This window comes from Biomphalaria glabrata, chromosome 15 (genome assembly GCF_947242115.1).
Source record: "Biomphalaria glabrata chromosome 15, xgBioGlab47.1, whole genome shotgun sequence".
NCBI classification, from domain to species: domain Eukaryota; kingdom Metazoa; phylum Mollusca; class Gastropoda; family Planorbidae; genus Biomphalaria; species Biomphalaria glabrata.
In genome coordinates this window covers 3,387,075-3,410,175 of record NC_074725.1, presented here as the reverse complement: position 1 = coordinate 3,410,175, position 23,101 = coordinate 3,387,075, and the positions used below count along the sequence as shown (strand labels likewise).

The window sequence follows — 23,101 nt, the reverse complement described above, 5'->3', positions numbered from 1 at the left end:
AATACGCCAGCTAAAAGCGGAAATTACCAAACAGGTAGGAAATGGAACTTTGAATGCACTACGAGTTTCGGGGAATGTATGTAAGGCAACACCTTAAAAAGCTATAATATCCGTGTATGAATTAGTCATAGTCCATTTCATGTGTAGAAGCTCTTCTCCAAGGTAAGATTTATTAAGGTTTTATTTAAGTTTAGCTATTTCTTCGTGTAACAAAAAAAAAAATATTCGTAAGTAAAATAAAAATTTATAAGTAAAAAAAATAATATAAAAGCATAATCTCTAGAGCATTAGTCAAGACGTTGCTTGAAGAGATAAAACGTGTATCTTCTCCATATCATCTGACATGCCGTTGGTATCAGCCAAACATTACTAAGACTAACACTAAGACTAATACTAAGACTGCTTTATTGATCCTTTTATGGAGATTTGTTGATTACAAGGACTCTTTACTCATATAAAGACAACAAACATAAAATAGAACAGACGCAATATAAAGAGTTGATTCAGCGACTACACACAGGCATCTTGGTCCTTTTCATGTTCCCTGATCAACGAGTGGCGTCGATATAGTCTGACCGAGTGAGGTACGAACGAGTTTTTGTACCGCTGTAAATGACACAGTAATTTTTTTTGAGTTTTAATTCTTTTAAAACTAGAACTTGAAACAATATACTTAATATATATATATATATATATATATATATATATATATATATATATATATATATATATATATATATATATATATATATATATACTAGCAGTACGCACTGGCTACGCCCATTGATTTGTTTATAAGCTTTCTACTGTTTATTATGGCTTTTTTTTTTTATTTAATAAACGGGCCATATTTTAACAATCAACCTAACATACTTTTTTAGCCTGTGAATTAGTGTGTCCGTTACTATGAAATTTAACGGCCTGCTCTTTATTTCCTTCTCTCTCTCTCTCTCTCTCTCCTTTCTTTCTCTCTCTCTCTCTCTCTCTCTCTCTCTCTCTCTTTTTATACCTGCGCATCGTAAGACTTTTGACTTGATTTGGAAGGACCCACTTCATAATGTGCCCCCGCCACATACACACACTCATATTTAGAGCCCGTTAATTTTAGCAGCACTTTTATTTATCCGCTCCCCTCCCCCCCCCCCCCCCACACACACACACGCCAACAACATAAAGGAAAAAAAATACTTTAAAAATACGGAAATTGTGATTTTTTTAATAATTTTTTTTATGCTTTATATGTAGAACTAGCCGGACATTACCCGCGGCCTGCGGGTCTAAGTTTGTGTTTACTAATCTAGTGGATCGGATTTAGATGTATGTTAAACTTAGCTAATGATCCTTTCAACTTTTTCTCTTTCGCCACGAAAATAAGACTAGTTTTGCGAAAATGGGTTTACCCGAAGGAGATTCATATCTATTAAAAACGAAAGAAGCGCGAGATGAATAGGATATAAAGTACAATTATAACGGGTTTACCCGATTTGTTAAACGAATGAGATTATAAAGTAGGTCAGAACGTCTAAATTCGCAGATATAAGGGACGAATTTATAATGGTTTTGAAACACAAATTTGAAGATTAATTTTATTAAATAATGAAATCAATAGACTATATTTTGTATTTTCATGTGTCAAAAAACAAAAATATCTGTGCAAAGTGTAGTTTAAAAAATTAGATCTAGATCTAGATCCTTTGGATCTAAACATGGCCTAGATTCATGAATCAGTACCACTTTCATAGAGTTGGGTAGCTTGTTTTTTTTGAGGGTCTTAAGTTTGTTTTAGGGCTACAATACATATGTTACGGTACCAGCTAGTACCCAAGGAACATTTATGCCTAGTTTTATCAACATTGGTCAAACGGTTTTGATTTCTATGCGAGACATACATACACATTACTTTCTACTTTATAGTATAGGAGTGTCCGTTTTGGGAAATACCGAAAATAAAATACAATGCTTGCGTTTTTTTACGAATAGCGGTTCCAAGGTTGTGATTCTGTCAAAAACCGTTCAAAAGGAACCTGTGCACGTATTTTAATGCGGATACGTACGATAGTTTAAGAGATGTCGTGATCAATGAGTGGTATGTTAGTGAGTGGTAAGTTACTTAATATATACTTTTTTTTTTCTCTCTTTATGAAACACCCTGCAGCTTTCATCAAACCATCAGCATATGTTGGCCTATTGTTCATGTATTGAATTTGACTTTATGAAGACAACAAAATCAAGTCCAAAAAAAAATATATATTTCGTTTGTTTCGTTGCTAAAATACCTTTACAGGTTTTGATTTTAAAAACAAAGCGAGTTCATGCTTTCCCACTCACTTCTTCCCTTTTTTCACACACACACAGACGACGGCCGCCTTCGTAAGCTATATCACGCCAGGCTTTTCTTTCATCAGAATAAAAATATCCCTTCACTATGCAATGGAGCAGGGGTTCTCAACCTGTTGAAGGCGATCCCCTTGGGGGTCGAATGACGATTTGCTAGCCGTCGCCTAAAGCCATTGAAAATATGAAATTATTTTTTTTTTGTCTATTCTGACGTGTAAAACTTGACGTTGTGCAAAGGTTTCCATTGAAAGTTTCAATTTTATTTTTAGCATTAGAAGATAAATAATGCAGACACATCAATCAGAATGTTTTCAAACATTTTCATTGTCGCAGCATAAATATTTGTAACAGTTTAAATTAATGTATATTAATTAATAACGTAAAGTGACACGATATTTGAATCATATGGTGACGCCCTGGTGTAATTAAAAAGCTATTTCGTTTATAATTAATAATACATAATCCTTTAGCAGCCCGTGCTGTTGAAGGTAACATTTCATTATGGAACAAACAATTCACATGGATCTCGATTAATAAAACATTAAGAAAACAATATATTGTTGTAACCCTGCCTTGCACCAGTGCTTGAGGTGCGCACTAGCGCACTAGTGAACGTAAACAGGAAGAGACTAGAATGGAGAGAAGAACAGTGCATCAGGGATTGTGAAGAGTCTAAATGTTTGGAAACTAAGAAGCAAGCTTTTGGTGCTGCCTGAAGGTTGTAGAAGGGACCTGGAACGAAGCGGTTAAGGCTGTCGTTGGTCCACATTCGGGTTGCTGTCTAAAGGACTGGTAAATTAGTAGCAAGACTCTGAGGAAGCTGAAGGATGCTATGTGTTTGCCCTAGTGAATAAACACCTGTCTTTATTTCCTGTTACACTGTGTTGAGTTGCATGCCTATTCGTTGAGTTACAACAATATGATGTCAATTTTTTACGGTATGGTTTGACTTCAATAATTGACGAATTCAATACAAAAACCCAAATGTGTCATTTGAAAAAAAAAAAAAAAAAAAAAGCAGAATCTATGAAACCGAAAATACTTTAACTCTGACAACGATACCAATAATTTTAGATTTAAAGTAAGGTATATAAATGATGGTGATTTTAAAAACGAGTTTCTCTATGCCCAAACTTTTCAAACGACAACAGCAGCACGTGATGTATAAGAGTAAATTGGTTCATTTTGGGAGAATTTTAAAATCTCTTTGGGACAAAATTAGTGGTGTCTGCTCAGATGGTGCTCCAAGTTTGCTAGTATGTTAGTCTGGATAAAAAAAAAATTAGTCACCATAAGTCATGTTAACTCATCGACAAATATTAGTAATGAAGACACTGCCACAGGAATTACAAGAAGCAATGAAAAGTGTCATCGCAGGGATCAAATTTAACATGCCTCAATTTGTTTGAGAAAACGCCAATCCATCCAAATCAAACTTCAGATTGGCAAACGTAATTGGATAAAACATGTTGCCAATCGTATCTGCTCTCTATGAGGAAAATTACATTGAACCTGACCAATAGATAAAATGATAATTTCTGTGAAAGAACATTTGCGAATTCTTGCGTACAAAATATCATACTTTCCAAATCTACTTGACATCACGTTTGCCAGAAGTTTATTCAAAGTCAAATTTGAAGATGTTATGGAGACAATTTTATTCTCAATAGTGATGCAGCGAAAAAAAAAATTTTATTCAATGTCACTTACACAAATTAGATTTTAGTCAGGGCCGGTCCTAACAATTGCGGGGCCCTATGCGAAACTGATTGCGCGGGGCCTAGTCTAGGTGGGAATAAGGGGAATAAGTGAAAATTAAGATTTTGTATTCGAAAAAAAAGTTCGACTTAGAATTTATTTTATTCTTTACTAAGAACAAAATTGCGATCTAATTAACTTTAATTTACGAACCTTGCAACCTATGGCATATTTATATGCCAGTGGCTATAAAAGTAAATAAAGAATTGTAACTTGTGATTAAGGTGAAAATTTGCCCGATTATTACATTTTATTACATGAAAGCTGACAATGCCTTTTTTCTTTTATCCCGAGTAGGAGTGTTTTCTGTAATGAATGGCACCCACAAGTGACAATTTTGACTATTTTTCAGCAGATTTTAATAAGTTCAGGAGCTTTCCAGGACTTTTTCGTATGTATTCTGCAATTTAATAAGTACACCTAGAATTAGCGCGGGGCCTATGGAAGCGCGGGGCCAATGCGACCACATAGGTTGCAGTGGCCTAAGACCGGCCCTGATTTTAGTGTTTGCAATCATATCCCAATTGTCTGAGTTGCGCTTTTTCAAATCTATGTCCAGTAATATATTTTTGCAATACGAGTTTTCCAGTATGTTAGTTACAAATTCTAAATATAGAAAAATTCCTGACCTGGTTTGTCTTAAGTCACATGTCCACGTTTTAGTTAGGGCAGTTTATTATCAAGCTATCCAACAGTGAACATCGCATCGTCGCTTTCCTTTTTTTATTTCTGATTGATTCGGATACAAAACCCAGTGTGAGTTTCAATCTTTTCAATTCTCTAGTTGTCTCATATAGTTTCATGTCATGTTATGACATAATAGATTCCGTTAGCTTATCTGCTTCTCACTTTCCCAACTGATTATTTTTTTTTCAGTTTCCTATTCACTTAATGCTTACTTTATTACATTAGAAGTTAAAACTTACGTCACTTGACTTTGTCTCTATAAATATTTCTTTGATCATAAATTGGTACCTAGCTGTAATTCACTTAAACATCAGTGTAGAAAATGGGGAGACATATGTTATCATTATCTATTAATACAGTTGATATCAATTCACTTCACTGGTTTTATCTAGCTACTGTTATTGAAAATGCGTGGATTTCAGATAAATAGCTGTACTTATAAGGAAACCCATTAAGTTTAATTTAATTTGAAAATAAAATAAAGAATATGTTGCACATATACGAAACCCAGTATGATTGGTTTACTTCATAGACTAAGGTTTACTTTAATTTTAAAGTAAAATTACATTAAATCAAAAAATTAAAAAATAATAATTTAGGTCTGTAAAACATTACAAATGAAAAAAAAAATAGTGTCAGCAAAAATATATAAATATAGGCCTATAACCCGTACATATATATGATAACGGTACCATACATTTGTGACACAAACAAACAAACAAACAAAAAATTAAAAAAATAAAGATTAATTCATTCTTATTATTTATTTTTTATAGCCTTTTAAATATTTTTTTATTACATAATATAGATCCAGAGTTTTCATATCATTAGCGAATGACTAGATCTATCACGAACTATTAGGCCTACATGATACTACCGACACCGTCTAGCCGGTAGTGACCTTGTGACCTGATTACCGTAGCGATAGACAGCGCGGTGCTGCCACTTGCGTAACATTCTTCAAAAGGGTCCTTCGATGTAAAGTTTTACCGAATCTTCTTCCTCTACTTCTTCTAGCCAGGTTTATTTGCTGCTGAGTGTGAGCTCTTTTGCAGACTGTGCCAAGGACAAATAGTGTGCTGTTTTCTTCAGCACTGCCGTACAGGGTGTTGGTTATGTTGGACTGTAGTGGAAGTAGGGTCTGCCTAAGGTGGATTAGGAAGGGGCATTCAAAGAGGATATGGTTTAAGGTTTCATAAGGGTGGGCGCAGTGTCTGCAAAGGGGGAGTTGTGTGGAGTTTATTTTGTTCAGATGGTAATTTAATAGAGGTGTGTGTCCTGTTCTTAGTTGGAAAATTGTAGATTGTTCTTTGCGGGGGAGGAAGTTAATACTGTCCAGTTTGTTAGGTGTAGTCATTTCTTTGTACATGGCTCTGCCTGTGTTTCCTGATGCCCATTGGTTGATCAACTCCGCTTTGTGATTGTTGACTAACATTGACCTTAGGGTGAGGTAGTTAACAGGTCTATCTGGTTGTTCCATACATGAACCTGCCTTTGATAGCTTATCTGCCTTTTCATTTCCCATGATGCCAATGTGTCCAGGGATCCACTGTAGTGTGATATTGATATATAATTTTGGTATCATCTGGTGGATTATCACAATTAGTGTTGTCAACTCTCTTGGGCTGATAGAGGTGTTGGTGTTAAGTGCTTGCAGAGTGGATTGGGAGTCTGTAAAGACAACAATATCTGATGGTGCTTGCACTCCTTCATATAATTTGTTTTCCACTGTCTGTAGTGCTATGGTAATTGCCTCAATTTCGGCTTGAAAGTTTGAGCAGTAATCGCCACAGGGTGCACTTATCTCAAAGTGTTTATTTTTAGGGAAGACCAGGAAGGCACCAAGATCAGCATTGATGGGCCGATCCATCGGTATATATATGGATAGCTGTTTTTGGATAGCTTTTAATTGTTTGAGCTCCAGTGGATTTGATTTGATTAAGGCACTTTAAGCAGACGACCTTTACATTTGGACTACAGAGAAATATCCAGTGCTGACTAGATCTAAATTAAACACAGCCCTTACAACTATCTGCACGTTTTCAAAATTATGGAAAATGGAAATAAACAAAGAAAAGTCAGTTTATTCAATCTTTAGCCACAGCAACAAAATAGCAAAAAGAAACTACATTCTAAAAATAGACTCACAGCCAATAAATAAAGAAGAAAATCCAACATATCTTGGTGTAAAATTAGACCAAAGACTGTCTCTAAAACACTTTATGGCAGATTTAAAAGAAAAGGCATCACAAAGATTAAACATTATAAAACACCTAGCAGGAACATCCTGGGGAGCTGAAAAGAAAACCTTAAGACAGTTATACACTGGATATGTCAGATCTGTAATGGATAACTGTCTCTCCATACAAGTAGCCACCAACAAAACCTTTCAATCATCATTAGACACAATCCAAAACCAAGCCTTGCGTCTAATTAGTGGAGGTATGAGAACAACTCTCACAGCAGCCGGTGAAATAGACTCCAATATTGAACCTCTTAAGTTAAGGCGCAACAGAGCAGCATTAGAAGCTATTGAGAGATACAGAAGGTTGGAGGACGATCATCCAAATAAATTACTAACACAGAGAAATAGGAAAAACAACCAAAAAAAGCAAAGAACTCTGTTTCAACTTACTGACGAACTAGCCCTAAAACACCACCTACCCAATAACAGAGAAAAAAATACAAGATTTTCAAACATAACGCCCGGATTAAACTACAGACAACCAACCATCAAAACACATTTACTAAATAACACCTTAACAAAAGAATCAAAACCTGGTGAATCAAAAACAAAATCAGACTGTTTTGTTTCAGTGTGGTAATGCTCCGCAATGCATTTTAAACTGTCACCTAAGTGTGTAACACGATTATGGTGAATGAAAAATAGAAATACGTTAATGGAAGTCAAAGATACAATTTGATATAGTTGTCATTTAATTACAAAGAGCAACATTTATTATAAGAATAGAATGACGTATTTTTCGTGATAAAAAATACAACGGGTGCACCATATACCAGTTATTTACATTTAGATTAGAATTTCTTATGCTTATTAACGAAACTAATTTTTACAGTTGGGGGGGGGGGTCGCTGCATAAATGAGAATTTAAGAAAGGGGTCGCCGAGTCAATAGAGCCTGTAGAATTTTTTAAAATAAAAGATTTTTTTAATGCATATTTCTACTTTGATAATGTGTATGTTAAATCAAACCCATAAGTGTCTTGAGTTGTTGTTTTTTTTTACTTTCAAGGTATTAAAGCCATGGCGATGAAACGAAATGTGGGCAATAGCATTATAAAAGGTTTTAAGGACTTTTGGAGAAGTGAAGAACTGCAAGATTTTACAGTCAAAATTGGTTCATCCAGGTTTAGGTGTCATAGGCTCCTGCTGGCAGCATGTTCTGAGTTTTTTAGAGGACTTTTTAGATCAGGGATGAAAGAAACGGAATTGAAGTGTGCGACGTTACAAGAAATCTCAAGTGAGACTTTTGAGTTGATCCTGAAGACTCTGTACACTGGTTATTGTGTTTTGACCAGTGACACTGTCATTGACGTTTGGAGAGCTGCACACCAATTACAGATACACTTTCTAATTACTGAGTGTGAGGGATTTGCAAAAGAAACATTGTCTACTACCAATTACATTGAATACTATACAATTGCAAAACTTTTCGATTCTAAAGAAGTATTAGAAATTGTTTGGCCTTTAATTCTCAAAAATGCACATTCCTTCCTGCAAACCGAATTTTTTAATTCTGAGATGGACGTTTCGGATGTTTTAAAACTGATTCAAAATCAAGATCTTAAAATAACTTCAGAAGATGATGTAGTTCATGCCATTTTGAAGTGGGTGGAATGTAAGCCTTGCGAAGAAGAAGACTCAGACAAGAAACATTCGGGTCGGAAAAGTATCAAAACGGGGCATAATAGTTTAAAAACATCAGTGAAACAGCCAAACAAAGACATGACAGTGTCTCTAAATGATAACAGAAAAAAACACCTTCCAGAGTTATTGTCAAATACAAGAACTTGTTTATTAAGCATGAAGTGTTTGGAAATGTTGAGTAGTCATCCACTGGTAAGAGAAACCAAAGAAGCCACGGACATTATTTTTTAATCTTTATTGTACCAGTCTCAAGTTGGCAAACGCAATGGACAGTGGCCACCTAGGGCTATTTATAGAAATACTGGCAACTATATTAACGCTGCTATCGCTATACGTTCAAACATAAATGAAATAAAACTGAAAGCGTTTTCGTTTTCATCAAAGGAATGGCTCCAACTTCCTGATTTGTTAAGCAGATCGAGAGTGACATTTGTTGCTATCGATAAATCTTTTTACGCTTTGGGGGATTCAACTACAAATAATCCATTTCCCTTTATCAGAAGTGACAAACTGCTTGAGCTTACCAATGGCGTTTGGTCTGAAAAATGTATTTCTATAACGCTACCACCCGAACACTTCGTCCTAGCGGTTGACGCTTTCGTTTATATTTTTGTACCTTCAAATCAAGAAGTCTGGCAGCTGGATCCAGTAACAGGAAGATTGATTCGAAAGACCGATTTGCCTTGTAGAGGGATAATACAACATGTGACCAACCATGAACAATTCATCCTTGTGTTTTACAAGACAACCAATCAAAACCAAGCAGGTGTTTGTTATTTTGATACGTCACAAAACACATGGAAAGGACCTGTTATTTTAAATCGCTCTGCTCAAGGTATGATTAGTTTTAAAAATTCCAACTCAACTTATCTCATGCAGACCAATGGGAATCTTTGGATGGTTCAGTCGGTTGAGTCACAGTCTCAAGATATTAAATTCAAATATTGGGCCAAACTTTGGAATTGTGACTGGACACTTCACGGAGCGGTTATTTTTAGAGATGAACTCTACGTTTATGGAGTCAGGTCTGAGGCTTTAAAGCAAGATGTGCAAAAACAATGTTCTTTAAGTGGCATTTTCAATCAAATAGTGTACATGGAGAGTGAGGATACGGTACCATCAACATTTATACCATTAACATTAAGTCGACAATGTTTACTGAGGCTTTAAAGGACGATTTTCAAAGACAAACTTCTTTATTTTTATTTTTTTATCAAATAGTTTTCGTGGAGAGTAAGAATGAAGTAGCATTAACGTTTAAACCATTACGATTATGTCGACAATGTCGTTAAATATTTTTCAAGACATGATTTTAGACCTAGATTTACTTCTGTTCAAAGAAATTTATATTATTATTATTAGAAAAGTCACAAAAATACATGGGAAGTATAGATGATTATGTATCAGAAGAAACACATTTACATTTTTATTGCATTGTCTTTGTTTTATTTTATTTTGATCTACTTCTTAACGCTATATTAATGATCTTCAAACTAAGGTTATTGATTATATTACCTTATACCCTGTGACAGTTAAAGCAAGTTGGAGCCTAGGTTGGTCTTAGAAGACAGCACCTGGCTGCAGGCGGCTTCGGAACCAGACAGTTGGAGATCACTTACAAAGGCCGCGGGTTATTTGAAGTCAAAAGAAAAACTTAATCGATCACCGATAGACAATGGTAATGTCTGCGCTGGATGTGGCAAAGTATGTAGCGTACACACGGGAAATACTGCATTTTTCATTAATCTTCGGACTCAAAAATATACCTTATACCCTAACATGTTGTTTTTTTACCTTTGCCCAATCAATTGTTTTTGAAGAAATGGTGTTTTTTTTTGGGCCTTTCATCTACAGACTGTTGAAGCCGTCTCAACAAAACAGTGCTGAAAACTTTGCCCGAGACAGAGAGGAGAGTAACGCCCCTCCAGTTGTTGCAGTCTGCCAAGTTGCCCTTTTTTGAAAGCTTTACAATCACTCCTTTTGCCAGTCCTCGTGGACTTTTGAAGTTCGCCAACAGAGATTTTAGAGATCAGTCATTCTGTTAACGATGCACTGTCCCCGATATTTTAGCATTTCTGCTGACACCATGTCGAGCCCTGGTGCTTTGTTGTTCTTTAGCACTGCAATGGCCATGGTAACCTCCTCTGCAGTAATTGGGTCTGTCTTGACCTTGATATCATTGTCCAGAGATGGGTCCTTGAATGTGTAAGTCACGTCTGGAGACGGTTGGTTTATGGTCTCTTTAAAGTGCTCTACCCATCTTGCTTCCTGTTCTTCTTTCGTTAACAAAGTTTTGCCTTGCTTATCTTTTATCGGTGCCCCATGTCCACTCTTTGCTCCAGTGGGATCTCGAACAATACAATGGAGAGTCTTTGTGTCATTTCTGCATTCAGCTGCTTGTGCCTCTTGACCCTTCTGTTAAATCTAGTCCCATTTATCTCGTCGACAGCTTCTCTTTACGTTCAGATCTGCTTCCCTATAGGCTTCTTCCGCTAGGCTGCAATCCTGTATTTCATTTTTCTGATCTCGTCTACGTGTGGCCTCTTTCCTCTCATCTATCAATTTCCATGTTCTGTCTTGTATCCACCGTTCCTTGTATGAACCTCGCCTCCTTCCAATGACTTCTTCCGCGCACTCAGTAGTGGTATATCTGAAGTTGGCACACTCTTATTCAAGGGTCAGTATATCTGCAAGAGACTCGAAGTGGTTCTTTGGTTTCCATTGGAACTGTGCTCCAATATTGCAGTCTGTAGATGAGAGGCTCAGAGAAGAAAAAGCATGCTTCCGAAGAGGCAGATCATGTGCAGAGCAAATCTTCGTTGTACGAAATATCATAGAACAAAGTCTCGAGTACCAACAACAGCTAACTATCAGCGTTTGATAGTGTTTACCGAGAATATGATGCTCAGTCCAATCTATTTCCTCAAAACGAAAACTCAGATGTTGTTGTTTTTAATTGAATTATTGACATATTTCAGTTCTGCAAAAAAAATGTATTACCGGTATCGTGAGAATAATTTACCATTTTCATTTTTAGATGCATATAAATATTTATTTTTAATAAATTAGATGTCAAATTATTAAATATACAAAAACAAAAAGCAGATTACATATTGTTTTTTTTTAGCCGGTTCCTACATCCCTCAGCTCAACAATAATTCTGAAAGTGGACCCAGATCTAATCGGGGCATCTTACATGCGTCAAGAACACAGATTAAATAGCTTCCACTTACGCTCCCTGCGACGGCATAATGTGCATCTCCTGGAGGGATCATGTCTCCAACCAGGACGTTCTGAAACGGGTCAATATGCACAGCATCTATGCTCTTCTTACACAGAGAAGACAACGCTGGCTCGGGCATGTCACTCGCATGCAAGATGGAAGAATCCCTAAAGGCATCCTATACGCTGAGCTTACGAAGGGAGTCAGACCCAAGGGCCGCCCAAGACTAACCAACAGAGATGTTTGCAAGCGAAACATGAGAACCGCAAGCACTATCCAAAGTATGTGGGAAGAGATAGCCCAAGACCGGACAGCATGGAGACAGGCTGTATGTGCTGGATAAAAACTTTGCCGAGAGCAAAAGAAACGAAGCTGCATCAGTCAAGAGAAAAAAAAAAAAGCTCTCCCTGTCAGCTAGCCCAAGCCAGATGCATATACATGCACGAACTGTGGCAAACTCTGCCGCTCCAGATTCTACCCCGCCTCAAGACGAAACCAAAGTCAGTGACTCATCTGGGCGCACCCATTCTTGGTGTCTACTAGGGCTATGATAGTCTTTGGTATAGTCTCACATCCATTTTATTTCGTTTTAAATCCAAAGACATAGAAATCTATCTAGACATTTTATTTCTAGATCTAGCTATTCTTGGAAGGAAAAATAACTAGATTTTATAGACGTTCTTGATCTAGATCTATTATCCTATCATTCGATTGACCTCGACATTAGCATACCTAGATTCTATATCTAGTCTTACAAACTGATGCGTGTGAAACAATGCTGGGCCAACAGCTCGTTTCAATAAATAAAAGTCCAAGGCTTCGCTTGTGACTTGTAGCTTTGCGCATGTCTACTTCTAAAGTTATATAAGCCTTTAAATAATTTTTGATACTTTTTAATATTTATAATTACCAATTACACCAACGTGATATTTTAATTATCTTACGGTGAAACCGCCAGAAGGTCGAAAGGAGGTGCGGACTTGATGTCAAAATCGGTCCCGGCATTTCTATACCATTCGGCCCATATGATAGGCATCCAATTCTAGTTCTACCTGTCCTCAAAATCATTTTGTTAAGTTTGATAATGTATCGATAACTTTACGCATGCATACAGTGAACTCTTTAAAAGAAATATAGGCCTTATGCTGCTTTTTAATTGCTAATGTGTAAGCCCTTATAGGATGAAGCCTACTAGTAGCATTGTCTACGGGTGTAGGCTTTTACATTATTTCGGAAAATGTGATAGATTAAATTAGCAATACCCTGTCGAGTCTGTTTATGTTTTTTTCTTGAAACAGGACGGTCAGAGGGCCCCTTTTACAACAGATACTATAAAACCTTTAACAATTTAATATTTTCTATAGTGTCATTCATGAGGCCCTCGGCTCATATGGGTACCAGCCCACCTGGCATTTGCCCGAAGGCCCATATAGCTAGTCCGCCCCTGGTCGAAGGATAGTTCCATCGACGTTTTCTAAGTGAACACAATAGAAAGTCTTCAAGAAGTCTTAGTTAAGACGATCTCCCAGCTAGGACCGCGTAGCCATGTGAAATTAAACACTCCTCCTTAATCCTTGGACTCGTAAGACAAGCTTTTTTTATGAGAGAGATCGATATCAATTGTAAAGATTGTTCAAGGCATACAAATTTTTAGTTTTACAATCTAGCATTCATGTAGACTTAAATTATTAGTTTAGATATCGTTAGCTTTACAGGATACTGGTATAAACCAATCAAATGGTAAAATATATCGACTTCAACAATTAGGCCAATCCATTTTTTTTTTACTTTTTACATGTTCCGGATGTTTCTTCAGAGTTGAAGATAATTTACTTCCTAGTCCAGATGTCCCGCGGGACGACGGGGGATAGGGGCGGGCAGGGTTTTAACCCGGGACTATTAAGTAGTCTGAACAGGCTTTGCTAAGCCCTGGACCATGGCCACCCAATATCGACACTGTCATCATGGCCTCACACAACATAAAGCAGCGCTATGACACCCCTGTAATAATGCAGTGGGCACCGAGTCACATTGGTGTGACTGGCAACACTGTTGCAGACTCCTTGGCCCACCAAGGAGGGCATATTCCACTAACTGAACAGGCTGTAAGTTTTCATCATGCCCTGGCCATAATTTAAAAAAAAGAAAGAAATGGAAAAGTGGTTTGAGTGCTGGGACAAGTCCCAAAAAGCCCGTGGAGTCTGGGAGCGCATGAGGCGCCCTGACCGCACTTCCCCGTGGTGGAGGCTGTCCAGGCCTGAGCAAACTATTATAGCACAGTGCAGGACAAGCCACTGACCTGTTGGCTCATATTTCGATTCACGGTGCCCCCGCTGCGGGGAAGAAGAGGAAACCGTGCCTCATATTCTGTTTGACTGCCCCAGACTTGCTGATCTCCGTCTCGACAGGTCTGGGAAACCAAAAATTCTCGACCTGTATGATGACATATACGCACTACGCAAGACAGCAGGGTTTCTGTCCAGGGCTTTTGCAAGAGAGGATTTAAGCCTCTCAAGCCCTCGGCCCTCAAACTACGACTTCATGATAACGAATTAGGAAAACCATATTTCTACCTTTTACCTAAAATTCATAAACTTAACAACCCCGGCAGACCCATTGTCTTCGCTTGTTCTTGCCCCACTAACTTATCTCCGGCTTTCTGGACACAATTTTCAGCCTATAGTCGAAAGGTTACCCACGTACATTAAAGTTGCCAACCACGCCCTGTTAACACTAGCACAAGTCAAACTACAACCTGCCAAAGCCTACCTACTCTTCCTCCTAGATGTCAGCTCCCTTTACACCTCCATCCCACATGCTGACGGCCTTTAAAGCATTTCGTTACTTTTTTGAATTAACAGAAAACAAACACAAATCTATATCCACAGACATTCTAGTTCGCCTTACGGAACTTGCACTAACCCTCAACTCCTTCGAATTATATTGGCAATGGCAAATCAGCGGAGTAGCCATGGGTACGGCATTCGGTCCATCTTATGCTTGCCTATTCAAGGGCTTCTGAGAACTCAACATTTGTTCATCCTACACGGGTCCCATGCCCGAATTTTATAGGATTTTATATTGATGGTGGGCTTGGCATAACATTTCTGACAGAGGATGAACTAATCCAATTTATTGAGTTCACTAATAACCTCAATCCCGCCATTCGTTTTCACTTATACTATTTCCAGAACTAGAACTTCTTAGACATGCAAATAGACATAACCCAAACATTCTCTGTCTACATCAACCCATTATAACGATACCGACAGCCATAGCTATCTTCTATACTCGTCATCGCATCCACCATCCTGTAAAGTTTCTATCCCCTACTACCAATTTCTGCGTGTCCGCCGCCTTTGCCAAGACGACAATGACTTTACTGAAAAAGCCACTGAAATTATAGAGTTTTTCTTGCGTCGTGGCTACCCTCAAGCTATTTTAGACAAATCCTTATCGCGAGGTCTTTTCATTCCCACCTCTTGTGGTATTCAGGCGAGACCAAAACCTACAAGACATATTAGTGCACACTTAACTTTACAACATTTCGGGTGAACCTGGCACATGGCCATGTAAGAGACGTAACTGTCAGACCTGCAAACACACACTCGCCACCCCCACCATCATCTGTCCTAAAATAACCATCAAGATCAGTGGGAAATTTAACTTTAATAGTAGAGGAGTCATATATGCTATAATGGCATAATGGAAACACAGGCAGGACCTTAAAAACACGATTCCAAGAGCACCTTAGAGACATTCGTAATTTTGCAACTAAGCCCGTCTCTGTCTATTTTAATAACACACATCATAGGGGTACAACAATGCAATGACTAAATCACCCGTCTGAAGATCGAAAACAAACTTATTTACATGTCAGGCACCCTCCAACCTAACGGGATCAACAACCAACACACTTTTATTTAATATGCGATGGGCACTAACACTACCCCATTTTCCCATTCATCTTTGTTTGTTTGTTTGTTTTTGTTTTTTTTTTTGCAGTTGATGAAGGCCTTGTGGCCCAAACGTCCTTTGTTTTACTTGGTCCGGCAAGGTTACATATATGCATGTTTTTCTTATTTTCTAAACAGTCGTTTACACCTGCAGCAGTAAATCTTTGTTTTTGAGTCTTTGGTTAAAAAGTAGAATCATTAATTGGGCCTGAAGTGCCTTTTTCCTTATATATCTTTTACATTTTTCAGTTCTCTTTTAAAATTAAACTGACATTATTATGCTATAATTTTAAAGGTGCCTGATAGAGAAAAACATTCTGGACGTAAATAATGGTAGTTGGGATCAAACCCGATAGATGCTATCAAAAGAAAAGTCCTGAAACTAACGCGTGAGACTACACATTTACAGTACTTTATTTGTTGTTTTTTTAGGACTAGCTTATTTCAAGTACCCGGTATTTTCCGATACACAATTTCATACACATTATTATATCCTTATTCTAGAAAAGAATAATAAATAGAATTATCCAGTAAAAATAATCACTCAGTAATTTATATTTGTAATAGTTTAGATTCTATATAGTTGAATATATTTCCCCACTATAAGCATGATGTGAATGTATGAATGAGCTTGAACTTGTTTTATATGAACTCTACTAATTATAGTTGCTTAGAAAAATTGATCTCACACATGCCATGGCCTTGGGCATTGTCATAATAGTCATGGATCTAGAATCTAGTTAGAATCTGTTATCTATATAATCATATCTAGATCTATATAGGCCTAAATATAATATATTCAAGTTGATTTTGAATCAAATACGTATTAATAGTTATTATTGATGACAGTATTGAATTGCTAATATAATACTAATTTAGAAAGAAACTATTTCTAGCTATCTAGATTTCGCACTTTAATATAGATCTGTATTTCTATATTAAAAATAGTCTAGTGGAAATAGAGTCTGAAATAATCTAAAATAATTAGATCTGAATTTACTCTAGACTGTAACCCTTGGCAGTCAGTGGCGTAACTAAGGGGGGGGGGAGGGGGGGGAGAAATTTAAAATCCCCCCGGGCCCCCACCTAGGGGGGGCCCCCAAATGGGTGTCCGAAATTTATTTGTAAATACATAAATTAATATATTTGATTGACAAATAGTGTCAACGGGTGTCTTTTTTTTCAACATTTATGGATTAAAAATTTATCACAAAGACTAAACCTAGATCTAGGTCTATCAGTACGTTGACTTTGTTGACATTTTAAAAATATTTTTTCCCACAGAGATTAAAGTTTTTTTTAAAGTTAGTTTTACATTTTAAACTTTGTTGCCACGAATAAAACTGCATGATAAACAGCGAATTCCAGGTATCTTGTTACCTTTACTAATAATAGATCTAAATGGCGAGTATTTTATGGCTACACTAATTAACCTTGAAGCAAAATTTACAGAATCGAGTATAACAGATCCAAAAGTTATTCTTAATAATGCAAGAATAGTCCATTATTCGGGTTTGGCGTCTATAATTTCAGAATTAAACTTCACACTCGAGTTATTACCCCTCTATTCATCTTTCATCAATCCAATGGAAACTCTATTTTTATTTCCATCTAATCCTTTTGCTTTCGCACAAAACATAAACAACAAACAATAACGTAATATCATATAATATTAGCACATCCTTACTTTTGAAGTTATTATCACATCCTTCCTTTTAAAGTTCTTAAGAGTGATATCTACCATTTGGGGGCCCTATGCAAAACTGATCGCGCGGGGCCTAGTCTGGGTAGGGATGAGCATAATGTCAATATTATTTTTTTTGAATTAGAAAATAGGCCTACTTTCGTCTTTGCAATAAATTTTTATCAAATGAAAGCTCGCAATGCCACTTTTTATTTATTGGTACCCCAAAATGTCAATTTCGTCTATTCTTAAGGAGATTTGAATAAATTAAAAAAAAGTTCAGGACTTTATCGTATATTTTGCCTTTTCATGAGATTTCCTGGAGGCCCTGGAAAATCAGGAGGTCACGAAAACCCTGTTATTTTATATACGTTATAATGGTTTAATTTAATAATGTACACTTAGAATTAGCGCGTGTCCTATGAAAGCGCGGGACCCACTGAGACCGCATAGGCTGCAGTGGCCTAAGGCCGGCCCTGTCTAGTAGGAACTTCAACAATTCGTCCACTTCTGGTTGTCTTGACTGGCACAACAAGTTCTCTAGACGTTGGTCTATAACTGTCTGTTTCGTTTGTTCCAACAGTTTGCAGTTCATTGTCTCCATCGGTATCATAGTACCCAGAGATGTCTTCATCGAAACTCTTATTCAAAAAGCGTTGATTTCTTCTGTATGTTTTTCCGTTTGTCTTTATGATGTAAGAACTGGGTGCTGAATGTTTTTTTTATGACAACTGCTTTCTGCCATGTTTGACCTAGACGAACTCTCCGACAGAATAATCTTTAGGTAGTCTTGCTTTGGCATCGTATTTCACTTAGCTTTTCATCTGTCGTTCGTTGAGTAATGTCTCTGCATTTTCAGCTACCGATGGTTTCAATAGTTTGGGATCAGTTCGAATGATTCCCTGAGTCTTCTACTCGTCAGCAGTTGTGATTGTGAATACGGCAGTCCACTTATCGGAGTATTTCTATACTCGAGCATAACGAGATATGGATCTTTCCCACTTTTGTATGCTCTGAATCCTTTTGCTTGCGCACAAAACATAAACAACCAACAATGACGTAGTACCATATAATATTAGGACAGAATCTTCTTCATGCAGTGGAAAATTAAGAATTTTTTGCCTATCTTGAATTCTGGTCAAAGCTCTTGCTCCCAATTAATATAGTTCGGAAGAAACTACAAAAGTCTGGACTGCATATATGGAAAGCTGCTAAAGAAATTAGTACCCTTTCATGCTTTCTGCAAAATGATGAGAAACTGACAAAAACCCAATCCATCAAAAAAGCAAAAGAAGGTAGTGAATACTATGGATTCCCTGTAGTCCCTGTGGGAAGCGTGGTCGAGAGGCTAAGTGCGCTTGAACTTGGCTTGTCTTGGCTACCTAGAAGGGGACTCGAGGTTCGACACCCGACTCGGGCAGAGTTGCTTTTACTAAAGGCAGAACGGAAAACCAACTCCTAGATTGGACCAAAGCGCTCTGAGCATGCTATAAGCATGAAAGTAACGCTATATAAAAGCTATAGAAAAAAGAAAAGACTTGAGGGGAAGTTGAGTTCTAATGTAGGACTGTCAATAGAACTGCAATTCAAACGTGTTGCGACAGAAGTGCTGGACAGATTTCATATGGAGATGAAGGGCAGATTCCAAAGGCTGGAAAGAAAATTGATACCTTTGGGTTTCTTCTTGAACCAAGACACCTGTTAGATGAAGACCCGCTTATGACAAACTGTGCTACTTTTCCTGTTTGTATGATGTCATTGATGCACGAGCACTTTTCATCAACAAACCAGTAATACAATCACCAATAGACATATTGAGGAAACAGGCTTCATATGGTAATTACGTGTGCTCAAACTTTGCAACCTCCTCCGAATACTGCTAACTCAGGCCACTTCCATTACGTCATGTGAGAGATCATTCTCAAAGCTCAAGTTCATCAAAAGCTATCTCAGGAGCACAATGACACAAGAAAGGCTTATCATGGCTTTAATGTCAGTGAAGTCACAAATACTAGAAAGTATCGATGTAGTTGATGTTATAGATGTCTTTGCTGCACAGAATGCACGACGTGAAGCGATATCAATTGAGATTTGTCACTTGTGCATTATTTAACTAATAAACAAAGCTTTTATTCATTAAAATAGTCTTGATTACTTTTTGTTAAGTTTACTGATATACTGAACCAATTTGATTTGGGGCTTATATATTTTTGCGTACATTATTCCATGTCATATGTCGAATGTCAAAATGCAAGGGGCCCCCAAAGAGGTCAATCCCCCCGGGCCCCCAAATCCCTAGTTACGCCCCTGTTGGCAGTCTAGAATCTAGAGCCTAAGACAGTCATTATTTTAGTCTAGACCTAGTATTACTATCAATCATTAGACACCATTAGCAATTTTATTATTAGGTCTTGGCATTGAAAAGTAAATCTGGTATGAAAAAAATTAATTAACTATACTAAGTACTAAATTATTAAATAAGTAGAAGTATTACAATGAATAACATTGAATATTGTAGAGATCTAGATTGACTAGATTATAGATAGATCTATAGATCTAGATCCAGCAAATTAAGTATAGAGTATAGAGTAAATGTATTACAGAACTATTAAATCTATGTCTATATCTAATAATTAATAAACTTTAGTCTTTAGAAATATCTAGACTTTATTCAAATAAAAACTGACAAAGGAATAATATAGGCTAGACTAGGCAATCTAGTCTCAAGATAGAATCTATACTATTACTCAGTGGCGTCACTAGGATGGGTGTCACCCGGTGCGGTCATCTCAGGGTGTCACCCCCCCCCCCCTTAAAAAAATCCTTTTTTTACCCGTTTGTTTTGTTGCGCTGTAATACATATAGTTTATCAATTGTTGATTACAAATTACAATGTATCTATAGTTCACTGGGTTTGCGTAGTCATGTGAAGCTCTGCACGCATCCTTAATCTTCAGAATCGAAGACATTGCCATTAATCTATAGTTCAATTTTACAACAATGCAACCATTCGCAAATTACACTGTTTTTTTTTTCTGGATTTCAAACTTGAAAACGTATCATTAAGTTGATCAAAGTTAATGTCTTTGACGGTTTCATTTTTAATAAAATTCCACTTTTGTGAAAGTGTCGTTTTGTTCCTTTGTCTCAAAAAGGTTCTTAATGTAAAAATCCTTTTTCACATGACGCCACAGATAAGCAAATGGTAAGAAACGGTTAAAGGCTTTGTTAAATGATTTGGAGATATTGTTTAAGGTCTTAGTGGCTTATGAATCATGCACTGTCAACGTTTATTTTCTTTAAGAATAACTTTTGTTGCCTTCCCTTCTCAGTCGTGGTATTGCTGTTGGAATGTCGCCTTTTGGCAAATCATCATATACGCCAATATTTTGAAACTGACATCTACACTACTTCGTTGGTTGTTGAACTAAAGAATTTTTCGGTTGGATTGCTCCAAATTTATTTGCTACATCAATGATTGCTTCCAGTAGGAGTTGAAGCTCAGAGTTAAAAAACGATCAATGCACATAAGAATGAACCTCTTTTTCTTAAATAGTAAGTTTGGCATCTTGTGATTGCTGGCTTGACATTTTCTTCTTGTTTTTATTTTTTTTTCTTCTGAATTACAGTGCTTTTTTTTTTTTTTTTAGAAGAGCCTTTTTTTTATAACACTTTGCGCTAACGTGTAAAGCTTTTGTTAATTTATAGAAAAGGTTTAATTAGTCCCCACATCCTATACTCTTAAGCGAGCAATTCTTGTATATATATTTAATATCAGGAGGCCGACCCGCGCTCGGTTAAATAATTTCCTAAGAATGGTTATATGCCCGAAGTCATTTTGGGAATATTTTTGTAATTACGAAAATGAACGATCAGATAAAGACTACTGAAGAGTTGCTTTAGTGTTCTGTTAATTCTAAATGTAATTGTACATGGCGATTAAATATAAAGTCTCTTAAGTCCTCCTACAGTCTAGACAAACCACGTCCGTCTTATAGTTTTGCAATCCATATTTTGTGTAAAACTATTGTAGGCCTACTATTTTTGGCTTGGAAGAAAGTCTTTGCAGTGTTACTTCTCAGATGGTTACGTTCAGACATTTAATTATGGAATTTGTTTATTCATTATGGCTTTAGTACGAAACATCAAGTGACACAAATCTCTACGTCATAGGGTAAAACAGGCACTTTCTGACAAAGTAAAATGGCGCATTTTTTTCTTAATAGGCTTAAATCGTTGCATTAGATTTCTAAAGAAACGTTTCCGTGGGGCACCTCTTTTACGCCGAACAATATGTTCGTCCCCCATACGGGATACGTGCCCTGCCCAGCCGGACTATAAGAAGTTCATACCGGCTTTTGACATCCATTTATCCCAGTGGTGATACAGTCCGTGGAGGGGTATGGCCTGCTTTTACACATCCCTCCATTCAGAACTCTCCTTTCGTCACCACGCCCTAACCCCAAGCTTTTTACCGAGGTTTCTAGTGAAATCAAAAGAGGCTGCAGCGTACGCAAACTCGTTGACCGCTAGCTAGATATCATGTTCAGTTTGAGCAAGTAAGGCGAAGAGATGCTGTGTTATGACCATTTCCTTTGTTTCGGTATGGGACAGTAGACACCGAAACATGAACACATGGTAATAATTAACCAGCAAAAATAAATAATAATAAGGCTTGTCTTCGAGTCCGAAGATTAATGAGGAATGCAGAATTTCCCGTGGCTACGCAGCTCCAGCTGTGACCTACATATTTTGCCACATTCAGGGCAAGCATAACATTGTCCGCCGGTGGACAATTAAGATTTTCTTTTCGCGTCGGCGTCTGTCCTCGGCAGCGGATTTTCTGGTTGCATGCGGCCTCAGAACGAGACAGCTGGAGGTCACCAGCAAAATAAACAACAAAGTAAAAGGTATCTACACCGCTCTACACAATTAAAGTGTAAACAATTTATTACGCACTTAAAACACAATAACTAATCATACATTGGTACATTTAAATTTATTACGTTTCTTTCATAGTTCTTTAATAAATGAAAGAAATTTATATATATATAAATATATATACATACATATATACAAGAATTGCTCACTTAAGAGTATAGGATATATATATATTTATACATTTTATTTTGAAAACGGCTCTAAAGATTTTCTTTAAAATTTCTCGGTATGTGCATAATAGTGTGAAAAAATTCTCAACTCATTGACCACATCGGGAAAACTCAAGGTCGACCGTTATATCGGTTTGAAAACGGCTCATTATCAAAATATAATTTTGGCTAGAATGTTTTATGAATGAAATTTTCTATATGACGTCAATGGGAAAAAAACTTGACACCGCTTACGTCACTAGGCTCACAGCAGTACACAAAGACATTTCTTCGCAAACAAGAACAAGTTTTAATAATTCAATTGGCGTAATTAAACATTTGCGCACCATCTTATTGTACATTGATCCATTATAAAACTTTGGAAGAAAAATAATGAAATTAAATATCTTTATGTATGATTAGTCATTGTGTTTTAAAGGCTTTATAAATTGTTTACACTTTAATTGCGTACACCCGT

General features: G+C 36.9%; 2 protein-coding genes across 7 annotated transcripts in view; both read left to right on the top strand.

Moving 5' to 3' along the window:
* LOC106062345 (kelch-like protein 40b) overlaps window positions 1–23,101 on the top strand; it is a 68,041-nt gene that overhangs the window by 17,774 nt on the left and 27,166 nt on the right. The gene's annotated exons all lie outside the window — the stretch shown is intronic.
* On the top strand, window positions 24–10,099 carry LOC106053676 (kelch-like protein 40b). Of its 3 annotated transcripts, none has more exons than XM_056012550.1 (2): window positions 24–162; window positions 8,036–10,099. In XM_056012550.1, the coding sequence occupies exon 2, from the start codon at window positions 8,047–8,049 to the stop codon at window positions 8,899–8,901; it is 855 nt and encodes a 284-aa protein (XP_055868525.1). In that variant the 5' UTR covers window positions 24–162; window positions 8,036–8,046; the 3' UTR covers window positions 8,902–10,099. The 3 variants fall into 3 exon arrangements, with proteins under 3 accessions (XP_055868525.1, XP_055868526.1, XP_055868524.1); XM_056012551.1 differs by lacking the exon at window positions 24–162 and adding an exon at window positions 228–584; XM_056012549.1 differs by lacking the exon at window positions 24–162 and adding an exon at window positions 1,598–4,486.

Excerpts from the sequence above, each read along its gene's own strand:
- LOC106053676 (XM_056012549.1), top strand. The coding sequence starts at position 4,411 with ATGGCACCCACAAGTGACAATTTTGACTATTTTTCAGCAGATTTTAAT. Across the intron at positions 4,487-8,035 it reads GAGCTTTCCAGGACTTTTTC|GTATTAAAGCCATGGCGATG; the intron begins GTATGTATTCTG and ends TTTACTTTCAAG.